Source organism: Neoarius graeffei, chromosome 11 (genome assembly GCF_027579695.1).
Source record: "Neoarius graeffei isolate fNeoGra1 chromosome 11, fNeoGra1.pri, whole genome shotgun sequence".
In the NCBI taxonomy this organism is placed as follows: Eukaryota; Metazoa; Chordata; class Actinopteri; order Siluriformes; family Ariidae; genus Neoarius; species Neoarius graeffei.
Window position 1 is genome coordinate 43,384,000 of NC_083579.1, and position 20,145 is coordinate 43,404,144.

At 40.0% G+C, this 20,145-nt stretch overlaps 1 protein-coding gene across 2 annotated transcripts; it reads left to right on the plus strand.

Moving 5' to 3' along the window:
* The first annotated feature begins 9,668 nt into the window (after nt 1-9,668).
* On the plus strand, nt 9,669-19,669 carry LOC132894304 (thrombospondin-1-like). 2 transcript variants are annotated; one of them, XM_060933958.1, is made up of 23 exons: nt 9,669-9,887; nt 10,058-10,144; nt 10,312-10,871; nt 11,608-11,683; nt 11,792-11,884; nt 11,983-12,092; nt 12,335-12,460; nt 13,212-13,308; nt 13,447-13,617; nt 13,794-13,970; nt 14,119-14,292; nt 14,385-14,512; nt 14,596-14,748; nt 15,235-15,453; nt 15,532-15,639; nt 16,046-16,205; nt 16,293-16,411; nt 16,797-17,031; nt 17,129-17,356; nt 17,442-17,713; nt 17,806-17,903; nt 18,009-18,148; nt 18,265-19,669. In XM_060933958.1, the coding sequence occupies exons 2-23, from the start codon at nt 10,081-10,083 to the stop codon at nt 18,270-18,272; spliced, it is 3,516 nt and encodes a 1,171-aa protein (XP_060789941.1). In that variant the 5' UTR covers nt 9,669-9,887; nt 10,058-10,080; the 3' UTR covers nt 18,273-19,669. The 2 variants fall into 2 exon arrangements, with proteins under 2 accessions (XP_060789941.1, XP_060789942.1); XM_060933959.1 differs by having other exon boundaries at nt 10,063-10,144.
* Nucleotides 19,670-20,145: the final 476 nt, after the last annotated feature.

Genomic DNA, 20,145 nt, shown 5'->3' on the forward strand with positions numbered 1-20,145 from the left:
CATCCCTAATAAAATTGAGCTAATAATTTAGCACAATTTGTATGATTTAGCACAGCCAATCCACCTTCTGGCATGTTTTTGAGAGGTTGGAGAAAAACAGAGAACCCTGAGGAACACACATGGAAAACATGCAAAACTCCACACAGGCAGGGACCCTGGCGCTTTGACTGCAACGCTACCCACTGCCCTAACATGCCGTCCAAATGAACATATGCTAGGCTCAGGCGTTGACTGCCACATAATTCCCACATTTAGCTACAGGCTACATGGCAACAGTCTTTAGGCCAAGTTTACATTAGACCGTATCTGTCTCGTTTTCTTCGCGGATGCACTGTCCGTTTACATTAAACCACCTGGAAACGCCGGGAAACGGGAATCCGCCAGGGTCCACGTATTCAATCCAGATCGTTTCAGCTCCGGTGCTGTGTAAACATTGAGAATACGCGGATACGCTGTGCTGAGCTCTAGCTGGCGTCGTCATTGGACAACATCACTGTGACATCCACCTTCCTGATTCGCTGGCGTTGGTCATGTGACGCGACTGCTGAAAAACGGCGCGGACTTCCGCCTTGTATCACCTTTCATTAAAGAGTATAAAAGTATGAAAATACTGCAAATACTGATGCAAATACTGCCCATTGTGTAGTTATGATTGTCTTTAGGCTTGCCATCCTTCCACTTGCAAGTGGTAAGTGATATGCGCTGGGATCACACACACAGCGGCTCAGTCCCGAATCACAGCTTGTGCACTTCACTCGCGTGCTCTGTGAGCTGCGCAAGGCCGGAGTGCGCACCCTCCAGAGGGCACTCGCTGTTCAGGGCGGAGTGATTTGGAGCGCAGGATGCCTGCGGAGCCGAGCGTATCCGTGTATTGGTGTTGCTGTGTGCACGCAAATCGTGTATTGGTGTTGCTGTGTGCACGCTAATCGTTTTAAAAATGTTAATCTGATGATCCGCTGATACGGTCTAATGTAAACATGGGCTTACTGCAGTGTTAATTGCGATCCAAAAGAGAAATGTCCAGTAATTTTGGAGGTATGAGAAACATATATTGTCCTGCCATTATATACTGTATATGGCCCAGATGTGCATGCTTATCAGTTTGAGGACTGCTTATTCGCTTGATCACTTTGTTTTTGAATTTGTTGGAAAGTGTACAAAGCCTGGTCTGAGAGCCTACTGTATGTAGACAGTAATAGTTTTTATACAGTGAATACCACCTTGTATTATTTATGCCAAAGATTCCAATTTCCACAACTGTGATTTGGTTTCAGGATTTAAATTCTATCTTTAGAAAAATGGCTACAAATAAGTTCAGAGCCATTTTTACTCCACAATTTTATGGTGGCTTCTAAAATAATTTCACCTCAGAAACTAACTGAATTGACCTGGTCTAATTCACTGCTTATACATCTCTCTGGGGTTTGTGGAGTGAATGACTATGCCATAGTCTGACATTTTTAAAAATATATTTAATTATATTTATTTAATTTTTTTTTTTACCACAAACTTAGCTACAATAATATACAAACAGAAATTAGGTCAGGTTGTGTGAAAGGACTGAAAAGAAACAGATTTCATTTTACGTCTGTCATGTTGAGTGATTCTGAACAGAAAGACCTGTTTTGAACACGGTGCTGTATTTCTGAGCTATTGGAGAGTGAGCAGCCAATTTTGTCTGTTGTCCAAACAGGGAGGATGGGCAAGGAAGCTGCTCCTATCCTAATCTGGTAAATATGTTTATGCTCAACTATGCCTCTGAAGTCATGGGCACGTCTCAACATACCTGCATTTACGTTTCACTGTGATTTTCCAGACACAGTGACGATATTGCCCAGTAACTCAACACACACACACACACACACACACACACACACACACACACACACCTTCATCTGAGGAGCTGTACAAAAGAGTGTGTTAGGATTTAATACCAAGCAGAGAACTGGTGAATTCATTCTGGTGCTACCATCATGAATTATATCATCAATAAAGATTAGTAAGCCAGCTCCTGAAGCAGCCATACAAAACCCAAGCCATGACACTACCTCCACCGTGCTTGACCAATGAGCTCATATGTTTTGAATCATAAGCAGATCCTTTCTTTCTCCACACTTTTGCTTTTCCATCACTTTGGAAGAGCTAAACCTTGGATCCAAAATGTTTGTGGCTCATCTCTGTATTTCTTTGTGAATTCCAACCTGACCTCACTGCTGATGAATGGTTTGCATTTGTGGTGTGGCCTCTATAAGTCTTCTTTAAATGGTAGATTGTGATACAGTACCTTCACCCCTGCCCTGTGGAGGTTGCTGGTGATGTCACTGACTGTTGTTTTAGGTTTTTCGATATAGCTCTCACAATGTTTCTGTCTTCAACTGTTGTTGTTTTCCTTGACCAGCCTGTTTGTTGTTTGGTTGTTTGAGAACATTCCAGATTGTTGTATTGGTGGCTCTGATTGACTTTCCCTCTTTTCTCAGCTTCAAAATGTCTTGCTTATCTCCCCATAGACAGCTCTCTTGTCTTCATGTTGGTTTAACATTTTTAACAACAGATGCAGTCTTCACAAGGGAAACCCATGGCTCAAACCAAAAGTAGACATTCAGAACCATTCATTGTTTAAACAATCCCTTTAACAGGACAATCTGGGCAACAAGAAACATCTGTCAGTTACATGTTCCAATATTTTGATCACTTGAAAAATGTGTGGATTTAAACAAAAAGAGTTATGTTCTACCTGTTTAACACGTCTAGATGTAAATATCAGGAAATGAAAGCTGAAATTCTGATTTATCAGCACATAGTCATCTTTTGATCTCAAGCCCAAACCCAAATGTATACACTGGGTTTTGATCTCAAACTCAGTATATACATTTATACAAAAACAAAAAAATTGCCATTCCAGTACATTCAGAGGGGTTTGTAAATCCCAGGATGTGGGATATAATCCTCAAAATATCTTACATTTCTTACAACATATTATTTTCTTTTTCATAATAATAATAAAAGGGGGGAAACTTGAGTTTAAGTACATCTCATCTCTAGCCGCTTTAACGGGGTACACCCTGGACAAGTCGGCAGGTCATCACAGGGCTGACACATAGGCACAGACAACCATTCACACTCACATTCACACCTATGGTCAATTTAGAGTCACCAGTTAACCTAACCTGCATGTCTTTGGACTGTGGGGGAAACCAGAGCACCCGGAGGAAACCCACATGGACACGGGGAGAACATGCAAACTCCGCACAGAAAGGCCCTCACCGGCCACGGGGCTCGAACCCAGACATTCTTGCTGTGAGGCGACAGCGCTAACCACTACACCACCGTGCCGCCCCAAGTTTAAGGACATACATACTTAAATGTTCTCATGACACATATATTGAATTAAACTTGACTGAATTAAATGAATACTACGGCCATAAGGTATCCATATTTAGGTTCATATTATTGAACCTGCAGCATTTATCATGAGGTGTCTCCATAATTAGTACACTTTTTCCTGATTAGGGCTGAGGTTAATCCTGGGAACACATATACACTGTTAGAAACAGGGGTACAGAAGGAGTCCATTTCTGTCCCCCAAGGTACAAGCTACACAAATGTACCCCCTAGGGTTTATTATTGGACCTCAAGGTAATGTTTACCTTTTTAAGGCCAAAAAGATACAACCCCAATTCCAAAAAAAAGTTGGGACACTGTGTACACTGTAAATAAAAACAATGTGATACTTTGCAAAACATGGAAACCCTATATATCATTGAAAGTAGTACAAAGACAAAATATCAAATTTTGATACTGAGAAATTTTATTGTTTTTGAAAAATATATGCTCATTTTGAATTTGATGTCAGCAACACGTTTCAAAAAAGCTGGGACGGGGCGTGTTTACCGCTGTGTTGCATCACCTCTACTTTTAACAACACTCTGTAAACATTGGGGAACTGAAGAGGCCAATTGCTGTAGTTTTGAAAGAGAAATGTTGTCCCATTCTTGCCTGATATACAATTTCAATTGCTCAACAGTTTGGGGTCTCCTTTGTCATATTTTGTGATTCATAATGCGCCAAATGTTTTAAGTGGGAGACAGGTCTGGATTGCAGGCAGGTCAATTGAACCCCTGGACTCTTACTACAGAGCCATGCAGTTTTAATATGTGCACAAAGCAGTTTGGCATTGTCTTGCTGAAAGAAGGAAGGCCTTCCCTGAAAAAGATTTTATCTGGATGGCAGCATATTGCTCTGAAACGTGTTTATATCATTCAACATTAATGATGCCTTCCCAGATGTACAAGCTACCCATGTCATGTGCACTAATGCACCCTCATACCATCACAGATGCTGGCTTTTGAACTGTGCACTGATAACAAGCCGGATGGTCCCTCTCCTCTTTAGCCTGGAGGACGTGGTGTCCAGGATTTCTAAAAAGAATTTCTACTTTTGATTCTTCAGACCTCGGGACAATTTTCCACTTCATCTAAGTCCATTGTAAAAGAGCTCGGGCCCAGAGAAGGTGGTGGTGTTTCTGGATATTGTTATTGATATCTGGTTTTAACTTGTATTTGTGGATGCAGTAATGAATGGTTTTCACAGACAATGGTTTTCTGAAGTGTTCCTGAGCCCAGACAGTGATTTCCACTACAGACGCGTGTCTGCTTTTAATGCAGTGTCTCCTGAGGGCCTGAAGATCACAGGCATCCAATGTCAGTTTTCAGCCTTGTCTCTTGCATACAGAGATTTCTCCAGATTCTCTGAATCTTTTACTGATATTATGTACCATAGATGATGTGATCCCCAAATTCTTTGCAATTTTACATTGAGGAACATTATTCTTAAATTGTTGCACTGTTTGCCCATGCAGTCTTTCACAGAGCTGTGAACCCCTCCCCATCTTTACTTCTGAGAGACTCCACCTCCCTGGGGTGCTCTTTTTATACCCAATTATCTTACTGACCTGTTGCCAATTAACCAAATTAGGGTTTGTTTGTTTTTTTTAGCATAACAACTCTTTCAGTCTTTTGTTGCCCCTGTCCCAACTTTTCTGAAACATGTTGCTGACATCAAATTCAAAATGAGCATATTTTTTTAAAACACAATAAAATTTCTCAGTTTCAACATTTGATCTGTTGTCTTTGTACTATTTTCAATTAAATATAGGGTTTCCAGTATTGCAAATCTTTACATTCTGTTTTTATTTATGTTTTACACAGTGTCCCAACTTTTTTGGAATTGGGGTTGTACATATATGGTCCCAAGCAGTATATAAAGGGTACAAAGAAGTACCTAAGGCCAAGTTTACATTAGACCGTATCTGTCTCGTTTTCTTCGCGGATGCACTGTCCGTTTACATTAAAACGCCTGGAAACGCCGAGAAACGGGAATCCGCCAGGGTCCACATATTCAGTCCAGATCGTGTCTGGTCCGGTGCTGTGTAAACATTGAGAATACGCGGATACGCTGTGCTGAGCTCTAGCTGGCGTCGTCATTGGACAACGTCACTGTGACATCCACCTTCCTGATTCGCTGGCGTTGGTCATGTGACGCGACTGCTGAAAAACGGCGCGGACTTCCGCCTTGTATCACCTTTCATTAAAGAGTATAAAAGTATGAAAATACTGCAAATACTGATGCAAATACTGCCCATTGTGTAGTTATGATTGTCTTTAGGCTTGCCATCCTTCCACTTGCAAGTGGTAAGTGACTTGCGCACAGCGGCTCAGTCCCGAATCACTGCTTGTGCGCTTCACTCGCGCGCTCTGTGAGATGCGCAGGGCCGGAGTGCGCACCCTCCAGAGGGCACTCGCTGTTCAGGGCGGAGTGATTTGGAGCGCAGCCGCTGAGGAGGAAGCGCTGAGCCGCACTGACACATTTCAACTTGCGTGCCGAATTAGTCATGTGATTAGCATATCCGTGTATTGGCATTGCTGTGTGCACGCGAATCGTGTATTGGCGTTGCTGTGTGCACGCTAATCGTTTTTAAAAACGTTAATCTGATGATCCGCTGATACGGTCTAATGTAAACCCCACCTAAGAGTGTGCTGCCTCAGTGACAAGACGGTGTACCTTTAACCCTTTGATGCAAAACATATGCACACCCCTTCTAATGCACAACATGGGTCAAAAATGACCTGCATTCATTTTCCAGGTTATTTCATGCTGACTGAGGCCCTGTCCACACGGCAACAGATTCAGGTGACTCCGATACAATTGCTTATCGTTTCGGCCTGGCATCCACACGGCACCGGCGTTTTGAGTGCCCAAAACGCAATCTTTTTGAGAACGGGTTCCAGAGTGGAAAGATCTGGCAACGTTGCCGTTGTGAAGTCGTCTGGATGAGTAGAACGGATTTGTTTACGATGACATCACAACCACATGACTGTGAGTGCTTCACGCCGGGTAGAAGTGTAACGAACTCGATGCGAGTTGTCAACAAATCCTATAACTTGGTTCATGAAACGCGCTTACAAAATATTTTCACTGTGAATATTTATTGTGTAATGGTGCAAAGTGAGAGAGACTCTGCCCTAAGGGCAGAGTCAATCCCGCCAGCAAAAATAGGGAAAAAAAGGAGCGATCTCACCTCTTCAGATGTGGGTTTAAATCCTACAATACATTCCTCAAAAAGGGCGTAGAAGAGCAAATTAATCCATCAACGTGTAGCATTCAATTTATTCCGGACCATTAAAGACGCCGCCTTCCGCGTAGAATCATACGTCATCCTCGCCGCCATATTGGATAGGTCAAAGCGGAGAATAAAGATTCATGTGCTGCGTTTAACTGTACCAACAGGTTTACCGTCCAAACGAGATCACATGGGATTACCTTTCACAGGTGAGAAACAACAAATTAATCCATCAACGTGTAGCATTCAATTTATTCCGGACCATTAAAGACGCCGCCTTCCGCGTAGAATCATACGTCATCCTCGCCACCATATTGGATAGGTCAAAGCGGAGAATAAAGATTAGCTGCGTTTAACTGTACCAACAGGTTTGCCGTCCAAACGAGATCACATGGGATTACCTTTCACAGGTGAGACTGGAAAAATACTTTTCATTGTATTTGGTCATTATAATGTAATTTTACGAACAGATTTTCCTGACTTTGTGGCTAATATGAAGTCTCGCGCATAATAGTTTATGCGCATGCGTCCTTACTTCTTCTATTGTTCTGGTGTCTCCGAAGGGACTGTCTTACAGCGGCCCTAGAGGTGTGGCATGTGTATTGCATCGTTTTCAGCAAGCGTTGCGTTGCCATATGGACCTGATATTTTACTGATCGTTGCCCATTTGGACGCGATATATTTTTAAATAACATCTCGTTGCCGTTGTCGTGTGGATGTAGCCTGAGTTTTTCTTTGCTCTGTCTTTTGAAATCAATTTATTTTATGATTGAATATTCCAAGTATTCTTTAAATATCTTGTTTTTTATTACCACAAATCATTAATTTAATTTTTTCTTTCCTACTTTATGAACAAAAATACTTTTTATATTACTACACATGGGTCATCCAAGTGTGATTTAAAATTAAATGTCTTAATACTATAATAATAATTTGTTTCAAGTAATTACTTTAGCAGTGAATGGGGCCAGTTATTTATTTATTAACTATGTAGTTAGCTAAGCCAACTACAATAAAATTAGCTAACTAAAGTATGTCAACAACTAGGTAGCTAATAGTAATTACTTGTAACTTTCTGACAAGTAATCTACTCACTCTCAAGGTAACCTAAACATAGTCAGTTTTTTTCTAAGGTAATGTTAGAACAATTGAAAAACATTACTTACATGTATTAGATGGGCAAAGGGTGCTGTGCTGAGCTGTGAAATGTCTGACACAAGCACAATTCACAGTTCCCACCAAACGCTGGAGTAAATGCATGCGGGTCATTTCTGACCCGTGTGTGTAAACTTGATGTAGAATTACAAAAGCTGTGCTTGTTCATAACTTAAGAAAGGAAAAATAAAAATGATGATTTGTGCTAAACAAAAACAAGATATTTACTGCATATTTGGAAAAGTAAATGACAAAATGAATTTATTTCAAAAGTATATCATAGAAACACTCAGCCATACATGAAATAACTTGGAAAATGAATGCAGGTCGTTTTTGACCCATGTTGTGCATTAGAAGGGTAGTGATACAAAAAGGGTTTTTATTCAAAAAGTAAGAAAGGAAAAATAAAATAAGGACGTATGATGATGATCAAAAACAAGTTAATTGAGGAATACCTTGAATACTGAATGATGGAATTAATTTATTGCAAAGATATAGAAGATAAAAACTCAGCCGGGTCACTTTTGACCCATGTTTTGCATCAAAGGGTTAAAAATACAATAATGTACTTTATTTTCTGAGAGTGTATAAATACTGATCTATGGTATGTAATTAAAAAAAAACCCATATATGTTATATATAACATTAGAAATAAAGCATGGCGGCACGGTGGTGTAGTGGTTAGCGCTGTCGCCTCACAGCAAGAAGGTCCTGGGTTCGAGCCCCGGGGCCGGCGAGGGCCTTTCTGTGTGGAGTTTGCATGTTCTCCCCGTGTCCGCGTGGGTTTCCTCCGGGTGCTCCGGTTTCCCCCACAGTCCAAAGACATGCAGGTTAGGTTAACTGGTGACTCTAAATTGACCGTAGGTGTGAATGTGAGTGTGAATGGTTGTCTGTGTCTATGTGTCGGCCCTGTGATGACCTGGCGACTTGTCCAGGGTGTACCCCGCCTTTCACCCGTAGTCAGCTGGAATAGGCTCCAGCTTGCCTGCGACCCTGTAGAAGGATAAAGCGGCTAGAGATAATGAGATGAGATGAGAGAAATAAAGCATGCCACTGTGTATAACATTTCAGCTAAAGGTGTAGTGTTCAGTATGAATTATATAGTGTGCAAGATATTTGATCAGGGATTATAATATACATTAGTAAAGGTTTATAAGTGTTTTTTTCATGATTATAAAGGTTCTGCCTATTTACAGAAGAAAGCCATTAGAGTAGCTGAAGCCAAGTAGACTCTCTAGTGGACATGTGGTGTACTCCTTATATTTCTGAAACCTTTATTATATACAGTACAATTATTACATTAAGCAGACACGCTTATCCAGAGCGATGTACAACATATCCAGAGCAGCAAGTACCTTGCTCAAGGGCACTTCAGCTATTCCTGCTGGTCCAGGGAATCAAACCAGCAACCTTTTGGTCCCAAAGCTCCTTCTCTAACCATTAGGCCATGTAGATTTTAAATTGGGACTCAGCTTAACTTATTTTTTTATTTATTTATTGTTTGTGTGTGTTTTAAACACGTTATTAAACATTAAGTGTTTATAAATTATTAAAGCTACCTAATATTGAAAATATCAAATATAATATCAAAATCAAGCACGACTATGAGAGTTTAGGACAACCATAAAACTGACAGTGACATTTTATTCCTTTTGAATAATTTCACAGGAAACGTGGGTTTGGCTTGAGCGCGTCTTTAAAATATTTATCCGCTGATGGAAAGTGCGACGGAATGCATATTTTCCTCAGTTATTACCCGCATTGTGACGTCATCTCTAAGTCCGGCCCGCTTCCCCCCCAACCGCTTCTGATTGGCTGAGACGGCATTTTAGGAATGTAGAGAAATAGGTTAAATAGGCTTTGCTCTGTACTGAAGTCTGTAGTAAAGGCTCAGATCTGAACTTCGTAAGGAAACTGCAGTATGAATGAATAGCCTACAGAGCCTACTGGATAAAGTTTGAAGGAAATACTTAGTAACTTTGTATTTAAATCATCTTGTTGGATTTTAGGCTTACGGAGTTCGAGACTCAGAAACAAAAGGATTTAAAAAGCAGAGCACTTTTTTTATCCACTTTATTATTTTTTTAGGGATATCTGTTCTTCAGTTCTTCAGGTGAGTTATCCAAAGTTAAATATAGTACAATATAGCTATGAGTGGAACTTAAATAAATAAATGAATGAATGAATGAAAAAGCACTGATCATAGTTCATAGTGTGTCAAAGAATATAAAAGAAATAGTTTTAAATAGTGAATCTATAAGTATATTTATTGTTTGCTCTCAGTACAGTTGTGTTGTGGTCTGATCATGATGCTGACCACGTTGTGTTTACTGCTGATGCTGTGGAGTTCACAAGGCAGTGGAATAGCAGGTGAGAACTAAAACTTCCATTTCTTTATATTATATCAGCCTTAACTCCTTGCTGAAATGTAACGATCTGGTAACGGAGCTGTCCAAGCATCTCACGAGTAGCCTACAGATCACTACAGATCACTGAGATCATTACAGATCACTGAGCATGTTTGTTTGTGCTTTCAGAGAGCCGAGAAGACAACAGTGCATATGATTTATTTGAACTCATAAAGGTACATAAAAAACACCATGGGGTGAGCCTAGTAAAGGGACCTGACCCTTACAGCCCTGCCTACAAAATCCTCAACCCCAACCTGATCCCTCTCATGCCTGAGAGCTTCTTCAGGGATCTCATTTACTCCATCCAAGAGGAAAAAGGCTTCCTATTCGTGGCCAACATCAAGCAAGCTAAGAAGACCAGGGGCAGCATATTCTCCATAGAGAGGAGAGATGGCTCTGGTTCTGTTTTTGAGCTTGTCTCAAATGGGATTGCCAATACTTTAGATCTGATTTATGCCACAGCAAGCGGGCACCATGAGGTCTCAATTGAAGATGCACAGCTGGCCACCGGCAGCTGGATGAACATCACCCTGTTCGTGCAGGAGGACCGTGCACAGCTCTATATCGGTTGTGAAGAGATAAACACAAGAGAACTAGATGTGCCGATCCACCAGATTCTGACACCAGATGTGGCTGAAGTCTCTTTCCTTAGGATTGGAAAAGGAGCAGTGAAAAACAGATTTATGGTAGGTCTTTCTGAACTTATATTCCTCTAATAAGGCACCCAGCAGTGCTTGGTTATCTTGGGTTATTTATTTTCCTCAGGGTAGAGAATTTTACTCCTCAGATTTGTTCAGACTCTGGCATTTTCCCAGTCTGTTTCACAGTCTAAAATGTTTTCACTGTCTGTAGAAACAAACTATCTACAAGCATACAGACATCACCTATAAACCTATCTAGATAAATTGTCAACCATCGAATATATATATATATATATATATATATATATATATATATATATATATATATATATATATATATATATATATATATATATATATATATATATAACCACTCCACTCATGGAGAGTATTTTCATTATATTCTATGCTGATTAAATATATTGTGCACTTTATATATTAGAAATGGGAGAACATATCTGGTTCAGTGGGATAGTTTATTGTGAGCTGATATTACATTTTTATTGCATGTCATGAACTTGATTAAATCAATATTTAATCTATTGAAATCCCAATCCACTTTTTTTTTTGGGGGGGGGTATTCCTGATTGTCCAAATTGTTTGAGCTGGGTGAAAGTAAAAAATGTGGACTGCCTGGAGGGCCCTGCTTCCCAGGTTGACTGAAAGCACTGTTTTAACGGCTCCCTTTCTGACAGCACTATTAAATAATTGCAAGTAACACAGGAACCTGCACTTTTTTTTCCTCTCTCACAAGCTCACTATTTGTAAATTTTCTCTGCAGGGAGTGCTCCAGAATGCACGCTTTGTATTTAGAACCACTTTGGAGACAATCCTTCGCAACATAGGATGTGAGCGCTGTAAGTAATTACTCTAATCACGAAAACCCCACATAGTTTTGAAATGAATCATCTTTTGTTCAAAGCTAGAGTAAGCAGTGCCAACATCAGTGTTTGTTCTCTGGACAGCCTCCTTCATCATTGACGTCGTGACCCTTGACAACCCAGTGAATGGCTCCAGTCCAGCTTTACGCACAGATTACACTGGACGCAAGACCAAAGGTAGGCTTTTCCCCATTCTTTCATTCTTCATACTCTGCAATCTTTGCTGGCCTGTAGAGTTTCAGAACAAACATTTTTCCAATGTCTTTCTGATTCAGATCTCCAGGACATCTGTGGCTTCTCTTGTGAAGACTTGGCCGGCATGTTTAAGGAGCTCAAGGGACTTGGTGTGGTTGTTAAGCAACTGTCAAACCAGCTCCACCAAGTGGTGAGTATTAGAAACAGCTGTTCTTCGCATGTGCTGTCTCTTTGTCTCTCTCTCCATCTCTCTATTCAACTGCTGAGCTACTTGAGCCACGTTTACATCCTTCTCTGTGCCATACCTTAACCTCATACAAATAAAAATGATCTCTCGTTATTCCTTCTGCCATTCTTATGCTTCACTCAGTACTTGCCATCCTCAATGCAGTAGATCAGCTAAAACATAATGCTCAATTTGTGCATTTCCAGACTGCAGAAAATGCTCTAATAAAGACCAGAATTAAGAACTCCAGTGGGGTGTGCCTTCATAATGGCGTTGTCTACAAAGACAAGGATGAGTGGACAGTGGACAGCTGCACCCACTGCACCTGTCAGGTAAGCCTGCAGCTGGATCTGAATGACGTTTTAGCAGATGTTCCAATCAAACAGACCGCTATTGACTATCAGTTCAAATAGTTAAAAGCTAGCATTGTTTTGATGCTTCCATTTAATTCCCCCCATCTTTCTAATATATTCCACGAGTTTCAGTAAGCTGGCCAGTTCTGACAGACAGAAGACAAGGGTTAGAATGAGGTGTAAATGGAAGCTTGTGGCTGTGTGAACTTTGCAGTCATTTTGGTGCCCACAAAGCACCAGCACATTAGTCAATCTTGTCTGTGATTAGAAGCGAGTGCTTGAATATTGATAATTTATTTTCTTGGTAAGCATTTCAACCATATTAGGCTGCAGAGATTCACTACAAAACTGAGTGGCGATCATCTGACTTGATTGTGCTGTTTTGCAAGCAGGAAGTTGGTTGAACAATGAAAAAGTTTTTCACTCACAGTAATAAACTCTACATAATTGCTTAATTTGCTAAAAAAAATCACAACACAGAAATAAGTGGTACACTGTTTTACCTATTATAGAGCTCTTATGCATCATGTGTACACAATGTGCTCACACTGTGCTCCCCGCTCTATCTAACCACACACCTCAGCGCAGGTATTCAACCTAGACTATACTGATAGGGGCTGCCCTATGGAGGCCAAAGGTCAAGTGCCAAATACATTTATTGTATCTGTTATTCTGTTTATTCTTTGTAAAGCTTCATAATCTGGACTAAATGCAGTATTCTATACCACAGAACTCTGCCACTATTTGCCGGGAAACCTCCTGCCCTGTCATGCCTTGTGCTAATGCCATTGTGCCTGATGGTGAATGCTGCCCATATTGTGGACCTTGTAAGTTAAGCATTTTTTAATGTTGTCAGTACATTGTTCCATAATATGAATGTGTTTGTCTAAACTCTTTATTAATATATTATTTAAAACAACTGGGATCTGTTCTAACCAATGCTTTTTCCCCTTCTCCCTCTTTAGCGAATACCACTGATGATGGCTGGTCTCCCTGGTCCGAGTGGACGCACTGCTCAGTGACCTGTGGCCGTGGCATCCAGCAGCGTGGGCGCTCATGTGATCGCATCAACAGCAACTGTACGGGTACCTCAGTGCAGACCAGAGACTGCTACCTGCAGGAATGTGACAAACGCTGTAAGTCATAATGCATGGGGGAACTTGCATCATTTAGGCCTAATCTGTACCTATTCACTATGGAGCAACCAATTATCCACACAATGTTTTTACATGAAAACATTTTATTTTCACAACATGCAAATTTTGATATAACAGAAAGCAAGGCTGATCCAGGTTCAAATTTTGTATTGCAGTCAAGCAAGATGGAGGCTGGAGCTACTGGTCTCCCTGGTCCTCATGTTCAGTGACCTGTGGCACGGGTGTCATCACTCGCATCCGCCTCTGTAACTCACCCACCCCACAAATGGGAGGCAAAGACTGTCAAGGAGAAGGCAGACAGACAGAACCATGCAAGATGTCCCATTGCCCAAGTAAGAAATTGCCATATCTTTATATAAAACAAGTATTTGAAGTTATTGTTTGCACTGTACAACAGTGTAAAGTTTATCTACGTATTTAAGGACACATAAATTGCTCTTGAAGACTGAAATTTTGTTTCCCTCCCAATCTGTGGCTTAGTCAATGGAGGCTGGGGGCCATGGTCACTTTGGGACTCTTGCTCTGTCACTTGTAATGGTGGACATCAGAACAGACATCGCCTTTGTAACAATCCTGTTCCCAAATATGGTGGAAAAGAGTGCATAGGTGATTCCAAAGATACCCGCAGGTGCAACTCTCAAGACTGTCCCATTGGTAAGCAAGGCACTCGCTTTTAATAGTTTGTCTTCTATTCCCAAAATTGTCCCATTCCCAAAAACTGATTTTCATGATTTTTTTTTTTAAAGATGGCTGTCTGTCCAACCCTTGCTTTGCTGGTGCAAAGTGCACCAGCTTTCCTGATGGCTCCTGGAAGTGTGGGGGGTGTCCAGTTGGGTTTACTGGAGATGGAATCCATTGTGAAGACATTGATGAAGTATGAACATTGTGAAGAAAAATATAGTATGTATTATGTCACATTTATAATAACATGGCTTACTGAGTGTAAACTTTGTGCAGTGCAAAATGGTTCCTGACACTTGCTTCACACTCAATGGAGTCCATCGTTGTGAGAACACAAGTCCGGGCTATAACTGCCTACCATGTCCTCCTCGCTACTCTGGAAATCAGCCGTTCGGCAGGAGCAGTGAGCAAGCAATGGCCAACAAACAGGTGAGAGATGTTTTGATAACAATGTCCTGCAGTGTTGTTCTTCAGACCTGTACGGTGTAGAGTCCATCAGTAGATCTGATTCAGTTTATGAACACCTGTATATTTTGCCAGAGTTTACTTAAGCCTTTGGGAATAGTGGTTCTGAAATGGGGCTTTGTGGATGGTGTCACTGCAGTCTCCCCCCTCCTCACATTAGATAGAGGCCTGGGGCTTCTCTGATGATTATTAAAGCAAACTTGTTATATTATTTGTGACTGCCTGGGAAGAATTCAATTTTAATAACATTGACTATTTTAAACACATGCCACTTTTAATAGCTGATATAGTTAAAAATTTACTAAATCAAGATACTTATCAGAACGTTCAGAGATTTCTGTGCAACCCCTAGTTTGATAAGTGCTGAATTAGGGTAAGAAATACTGACAGTTCTCATCCTGCTCATTTATGTGTAGAGAATAAGACTAAGTCATGTCATATCTCCTCTAGGTCTGTGAGCCAAGGAACCCATGTGAAGATGGCAGTCATAACTGTAACAAAAAGGCCAATTGTATTTATTTGGGCGTTTACTCTGACGTCATGTTTCGCTGCGAATGCAAGCCAGGCTATGCTGGTAATGGTTATATATGTGGAGAGGACACTGACCTGGATGGCTGGCCCAATGCTAATCTACACTGTGTTGAGAATGCCACCTACCACTGCAAGAAGGTAACGGTCTTCTTGATTGTATGCTTAGAAACCATTTCGCCTTGAGGTTGCAACCCCTTAATCCAAACTATCTTTTAGGACAACTGCCCTGACCTTCCCAACTCTGGGCAAGAGGACTATGACAAAGATGGAACTGGGGATGCTTGTGATCATGATGATGACAATGATGGGATCCCTGATGAGAGGGTGAGTTGAAGACACTTTTTCCACTCCTATGCAATGCTTGTTTATGCAAAGTACAGCAGGAAAGAAAGAAGAGGCTTGGAGGCATGAATTAGTCTACCAGCAATAACAATAACAGGCATAATGTCAGTGCTCTAAAACCCTTTGGTTTTATATGTATGATTTAAAGTTCTATTTAGGGGAAAAATGAACTGGACAAATAAATAGCACATCCCTCAGAGCCAAATCTTAAATTCCAGCACAGATGAATTTTGAATCCTGCAGTCTGTGGTATACAGCTCTCGGCATTGGTGTAGTGTTCATGTTGACAGGGGAGAAATGGGCCCCAGATGTTTAAATGGTTGCTTTACTACATCTCTTCGACATGCACAGAATGTTTCAGTGTTAAACATGTTTCTGTCTGAAACAGGACAACTGCCAATTTGTCTTCAATCCAAGACAATTTGACCAAGACCAAGATGAAGTTGGTGACCGCTGTGATAACTGCCCATATAACAGCAATACAGACCAGATTGACACGGACAAAAATGGAGAAGGCGATGCTTGTGCAATTGATATCGATGGTGATGGTAAGAGTAAAGCTTAACAAGCTTAACAAATGCATAACAGGGAACAGTCCAAAGATACCCTTGCTAATGAAACGATTCATTGCTCAGGTATTCTGAATGAAAACGACAACTGCCCATACGTGTACAATGTTGACCAGAGAGACACTGACCAAGATGGAGTTGGAGACCACTGTGACAACTGTCCTTTGGAGCACAACCCTGATCAGGTAACTCACTCTCTATTCCTGACGTATTTTGTCAGTGACATTTTGTGCCACATTGGAATGTAGGTCAACACAAAATGTTCAAACCGTAAAAGCACTGCTTTGCATGCGCCAGACCAGAGTTGTACTTGTATAACCCATATTTGAGCATGTCTAAGTAGATAGAACTGAACAAAGATATAATCTAGAATAGAAGTCAAACAGGCAGAATTTTTTATTGTGGTATTCTATCATGAGCCATGAATGCACCTCTATCCATGTAGGACTGAAGACAGAATGACATTTCATGAAAATAACCACTGAATTACTGAGGCATTACAAAACCAATTAACAGCCCTTCACAATGATGGTCTGCACAACAGCTTCATTCATTATTTTCCTCCTACAGATTGACTCTGATTCAGATAATGTGGGTGACAAATGTGACAGCAATCAGGACATTGACGACGATGGTCACCAGAATAATCTGGACAACTGCCCATACATCTCCAATGCCAACCAGGTTGATCATGACAAGGATGGCAAGGGTGATGCATGTGACCACGATGATGACAATGATGGTGTGCCTGATGAGAGAGACAACTGTAGACTGGTCTTTAATCCAGATCAGTTAGACTCTGATGGTAAATACAATTCTAATCACATCAAAATTTATGACTTGGTTTTTGGATTAGTTTTTGTTTGTTTGTTGACATGAATATTGCATTTTTTTTTTCCTAGGTAATGGACGTGGTGATGCTTGCAAGCATGACTTTGACCAAGACAATATCCCTGATATTCTGGATGTTTGTCCAGAGAACTTTGCCATCAGTGAAACAGATTTCACTAGGTTCCAGATGGTTCCTCTAGACCCTAAAGGAACTTCACAAATTGACCCTAACTGGGTGGTCCGCCATAAGGGTAAAGAGCTTCTTCAGACAGTCAACTGTGACCCTGGCATTGCTGTTGGTAAGTACCTGAAATATTCAACTGAATATAGTAAACCATCAATGAGGGCATAATTTAACCATCATTTTCTTCTGTTTTCTCTCAGGATATGACGAGTTTAATGCAGTGGACTTTAGTGGAACCTTCTTCATCAATACCGACAGAGATGATGATTATGCTGGCTTTGTATTCGGCTATCAGTCCAGCTCCCGCTTCTATGTGGTGATGTGGAAACAGATCACACAGACCTACTGGTCTCAAACACCCACAAAAGCTCAGGGCTACTCTGGATTGTCCATCAAAGTGGTCAATTCCACCACAGGTCCAGGAGAACACCTTAGGAATGCTTTGTGGCATACAGGAGATACAGTAGGACAGGTAAATAGCATTCATCCCTGAAAAATGCTAGGCAAGATCTTTTATTGAGGATTGCAATAATTACATATCATTTGGATCATCTTAAATTTCAGGTGCGCACTTTGTGGCATGACCCCAAGAAAATTGGCTGGAAGGATTTCACTGCCTACAGATGGCACCTGATCCATAGACCCAGTAGTGGACTTATCAGGTTAGTGTCCATCTTAAAACATTTCCTTTTATGACAAAGAGAAAACCCACAGCTCACATACGCTCATCATTCTGTTTTTTTTTGTTTGTTTGTTTTTCCCCTCAGAGTCGTCATGTATGAAGGCAAGAAAATTATGGCAGATTCTGGAAATATATATGATGAGACATATGCTGGTGGAAGACTTGGCCTCTTTGTCTTCTCTCAGGAGATGGTTTACTTCTCAGACCTCAAATATGAATGTAGAGGTAATTTACATGATTCATTTTTTCCAGAAATTACATTAAAATATGAGTATACTTCAGATGCAAGTACTTGAAAGATTGGTGTACTAATATTTGTTTTGGCTGCCCTTTTCTTTCAGATGTCTAAAGAGGATGACTTTTTAAGAATGTGTCGTCACTTTTTTCCTTTTTTTTGTTATCAACCAAGACATATAAATGTGTGTGAGACAAGGCCTAAGGAACTCTGTTATGGTGGGACCAAGGCAACAAAAGGAAAGTTACAAGATCATTTGACCTTTGAATTGACACCAGCTAAATGACGATCATATACCTGCAGGTAAATCGTCATCTGTGTATGGAACAAGGAAACAAGACCTTTAAGACTTCTCCATTTCTAAACTGATATCCTGTTAGTGAGGACCAAAAAAGAAGAGTTATTGTTGATAATTTAAATGGACATATCTGCTGTGGACTATGATCCTGAGAGAAAGAAACCTCTCATAATATGAAGTAAAGTCACAGTTCTATGTCCTAGTTCTCAACAGAAATGGACTGTCTCTTACTTCAAGCAAATGAGTGTTTTCTATATGAATGTTTATCAGAAAAACCCCACTTGATGGATGTGTGCTAACTGAGAAGCCACTTGCCCTTTTCTAGAGGCATTAAATACATACTGATGTTCTCAGGGTTAAAGGGACCTTTGTCATCAATGTTTCAAAACTTAAAAAAAAGTATTGCCTGTTACTATGTAACAGGAAGATAGACATTTCAGTTCATTATTATTGTCACCCCGTGTGCGTGCGTGCGTGCATGCGTGCGTGTGTGTGTGTACAAACATCTAGATATATTTCAGAAAACATTGAGAACAAACTGGATCTTTGTAGTAGAATTTATTTTAAGTAATAATAATAATAATAATAATAATAATAATAATAATAGATTTTTTTAAAAATCCAAAATCCAAACCATTTTGTAGTTTTTAGTCATGCTTATACTATGCTCTGCATTCTAAACAGCAAGGAAAGATATACAAATAATACCTCATACTATAATATAATTCAGTTACATTTTTATTTAGTTAGCAAGTGTAATACAATCGTATGTTTTTCAAAATGTATATAATACAAAATATTTTGCTGAATAAAATACCCCAACAGGGCATAAATGATTTTTTTAAATGTTGTGCTTGGTGAATGATGCATTTTTAAGTAATAAGTTATTATTGATGTTTGATGTATTTGAAGATGTAGTTTCATGTTTGTAGATATGTGCTATTTAAATAATTTATCAGGAAGTATGACATGTTTTTTGGAAGTGTTCTGTATGTATAAACAGTTTGCACAGTGATGTGAGGATTTTTTTTTTATTGTCTGTTGTTGTTTGTTGTTGTTGTTGTTGTTTGACTCCACCCACTTTCATTGAGGATTGCCTTGTACTATGAGGATTGTCTTATATTTTTATATTTAAAATTTCTCTCACAGAAATGCCGCCATTACTCGGATATCATTTTTAAAAGAACAAACAAATAAACAGTTCAAGATTAAACTATTGTCTGAGTTTTTAAGTTATGTATTAAATTAGTCAATATAGGAACCAAAAATAATTATATTATTAGCACTGCATGCAGCTAAGGAAATAAAATTTTTTGTCTCATTTTGGTATCTCCTCAATGTATGTTTATAAGTACATGTTCTAAAACCAGATTCAAACATAAACTTTGTGATTACTGCTGTTTTAACAGCTACACTCTGTTTGCATCAAACATTCCCACAGTGCACAACAATTTTTATAATCTATTTAACCCATGAATCTCCCTAAACTGGATGACTGTCTGCTTATTTTTATCTGATCTCTCTCACCAATAAAGTGTTTCTGCTCACAGAGCTGGTGCTTACTGGATGTTTTTTGTTTTTCCACACCATTCTGCATAAACTACTGACTACTGTGTGTGAAAACCCCAGGAGATCATCAGTTTCTGAAATACTCAAACCAGTCCACCTGACACTAATGGCCCTTTTCCA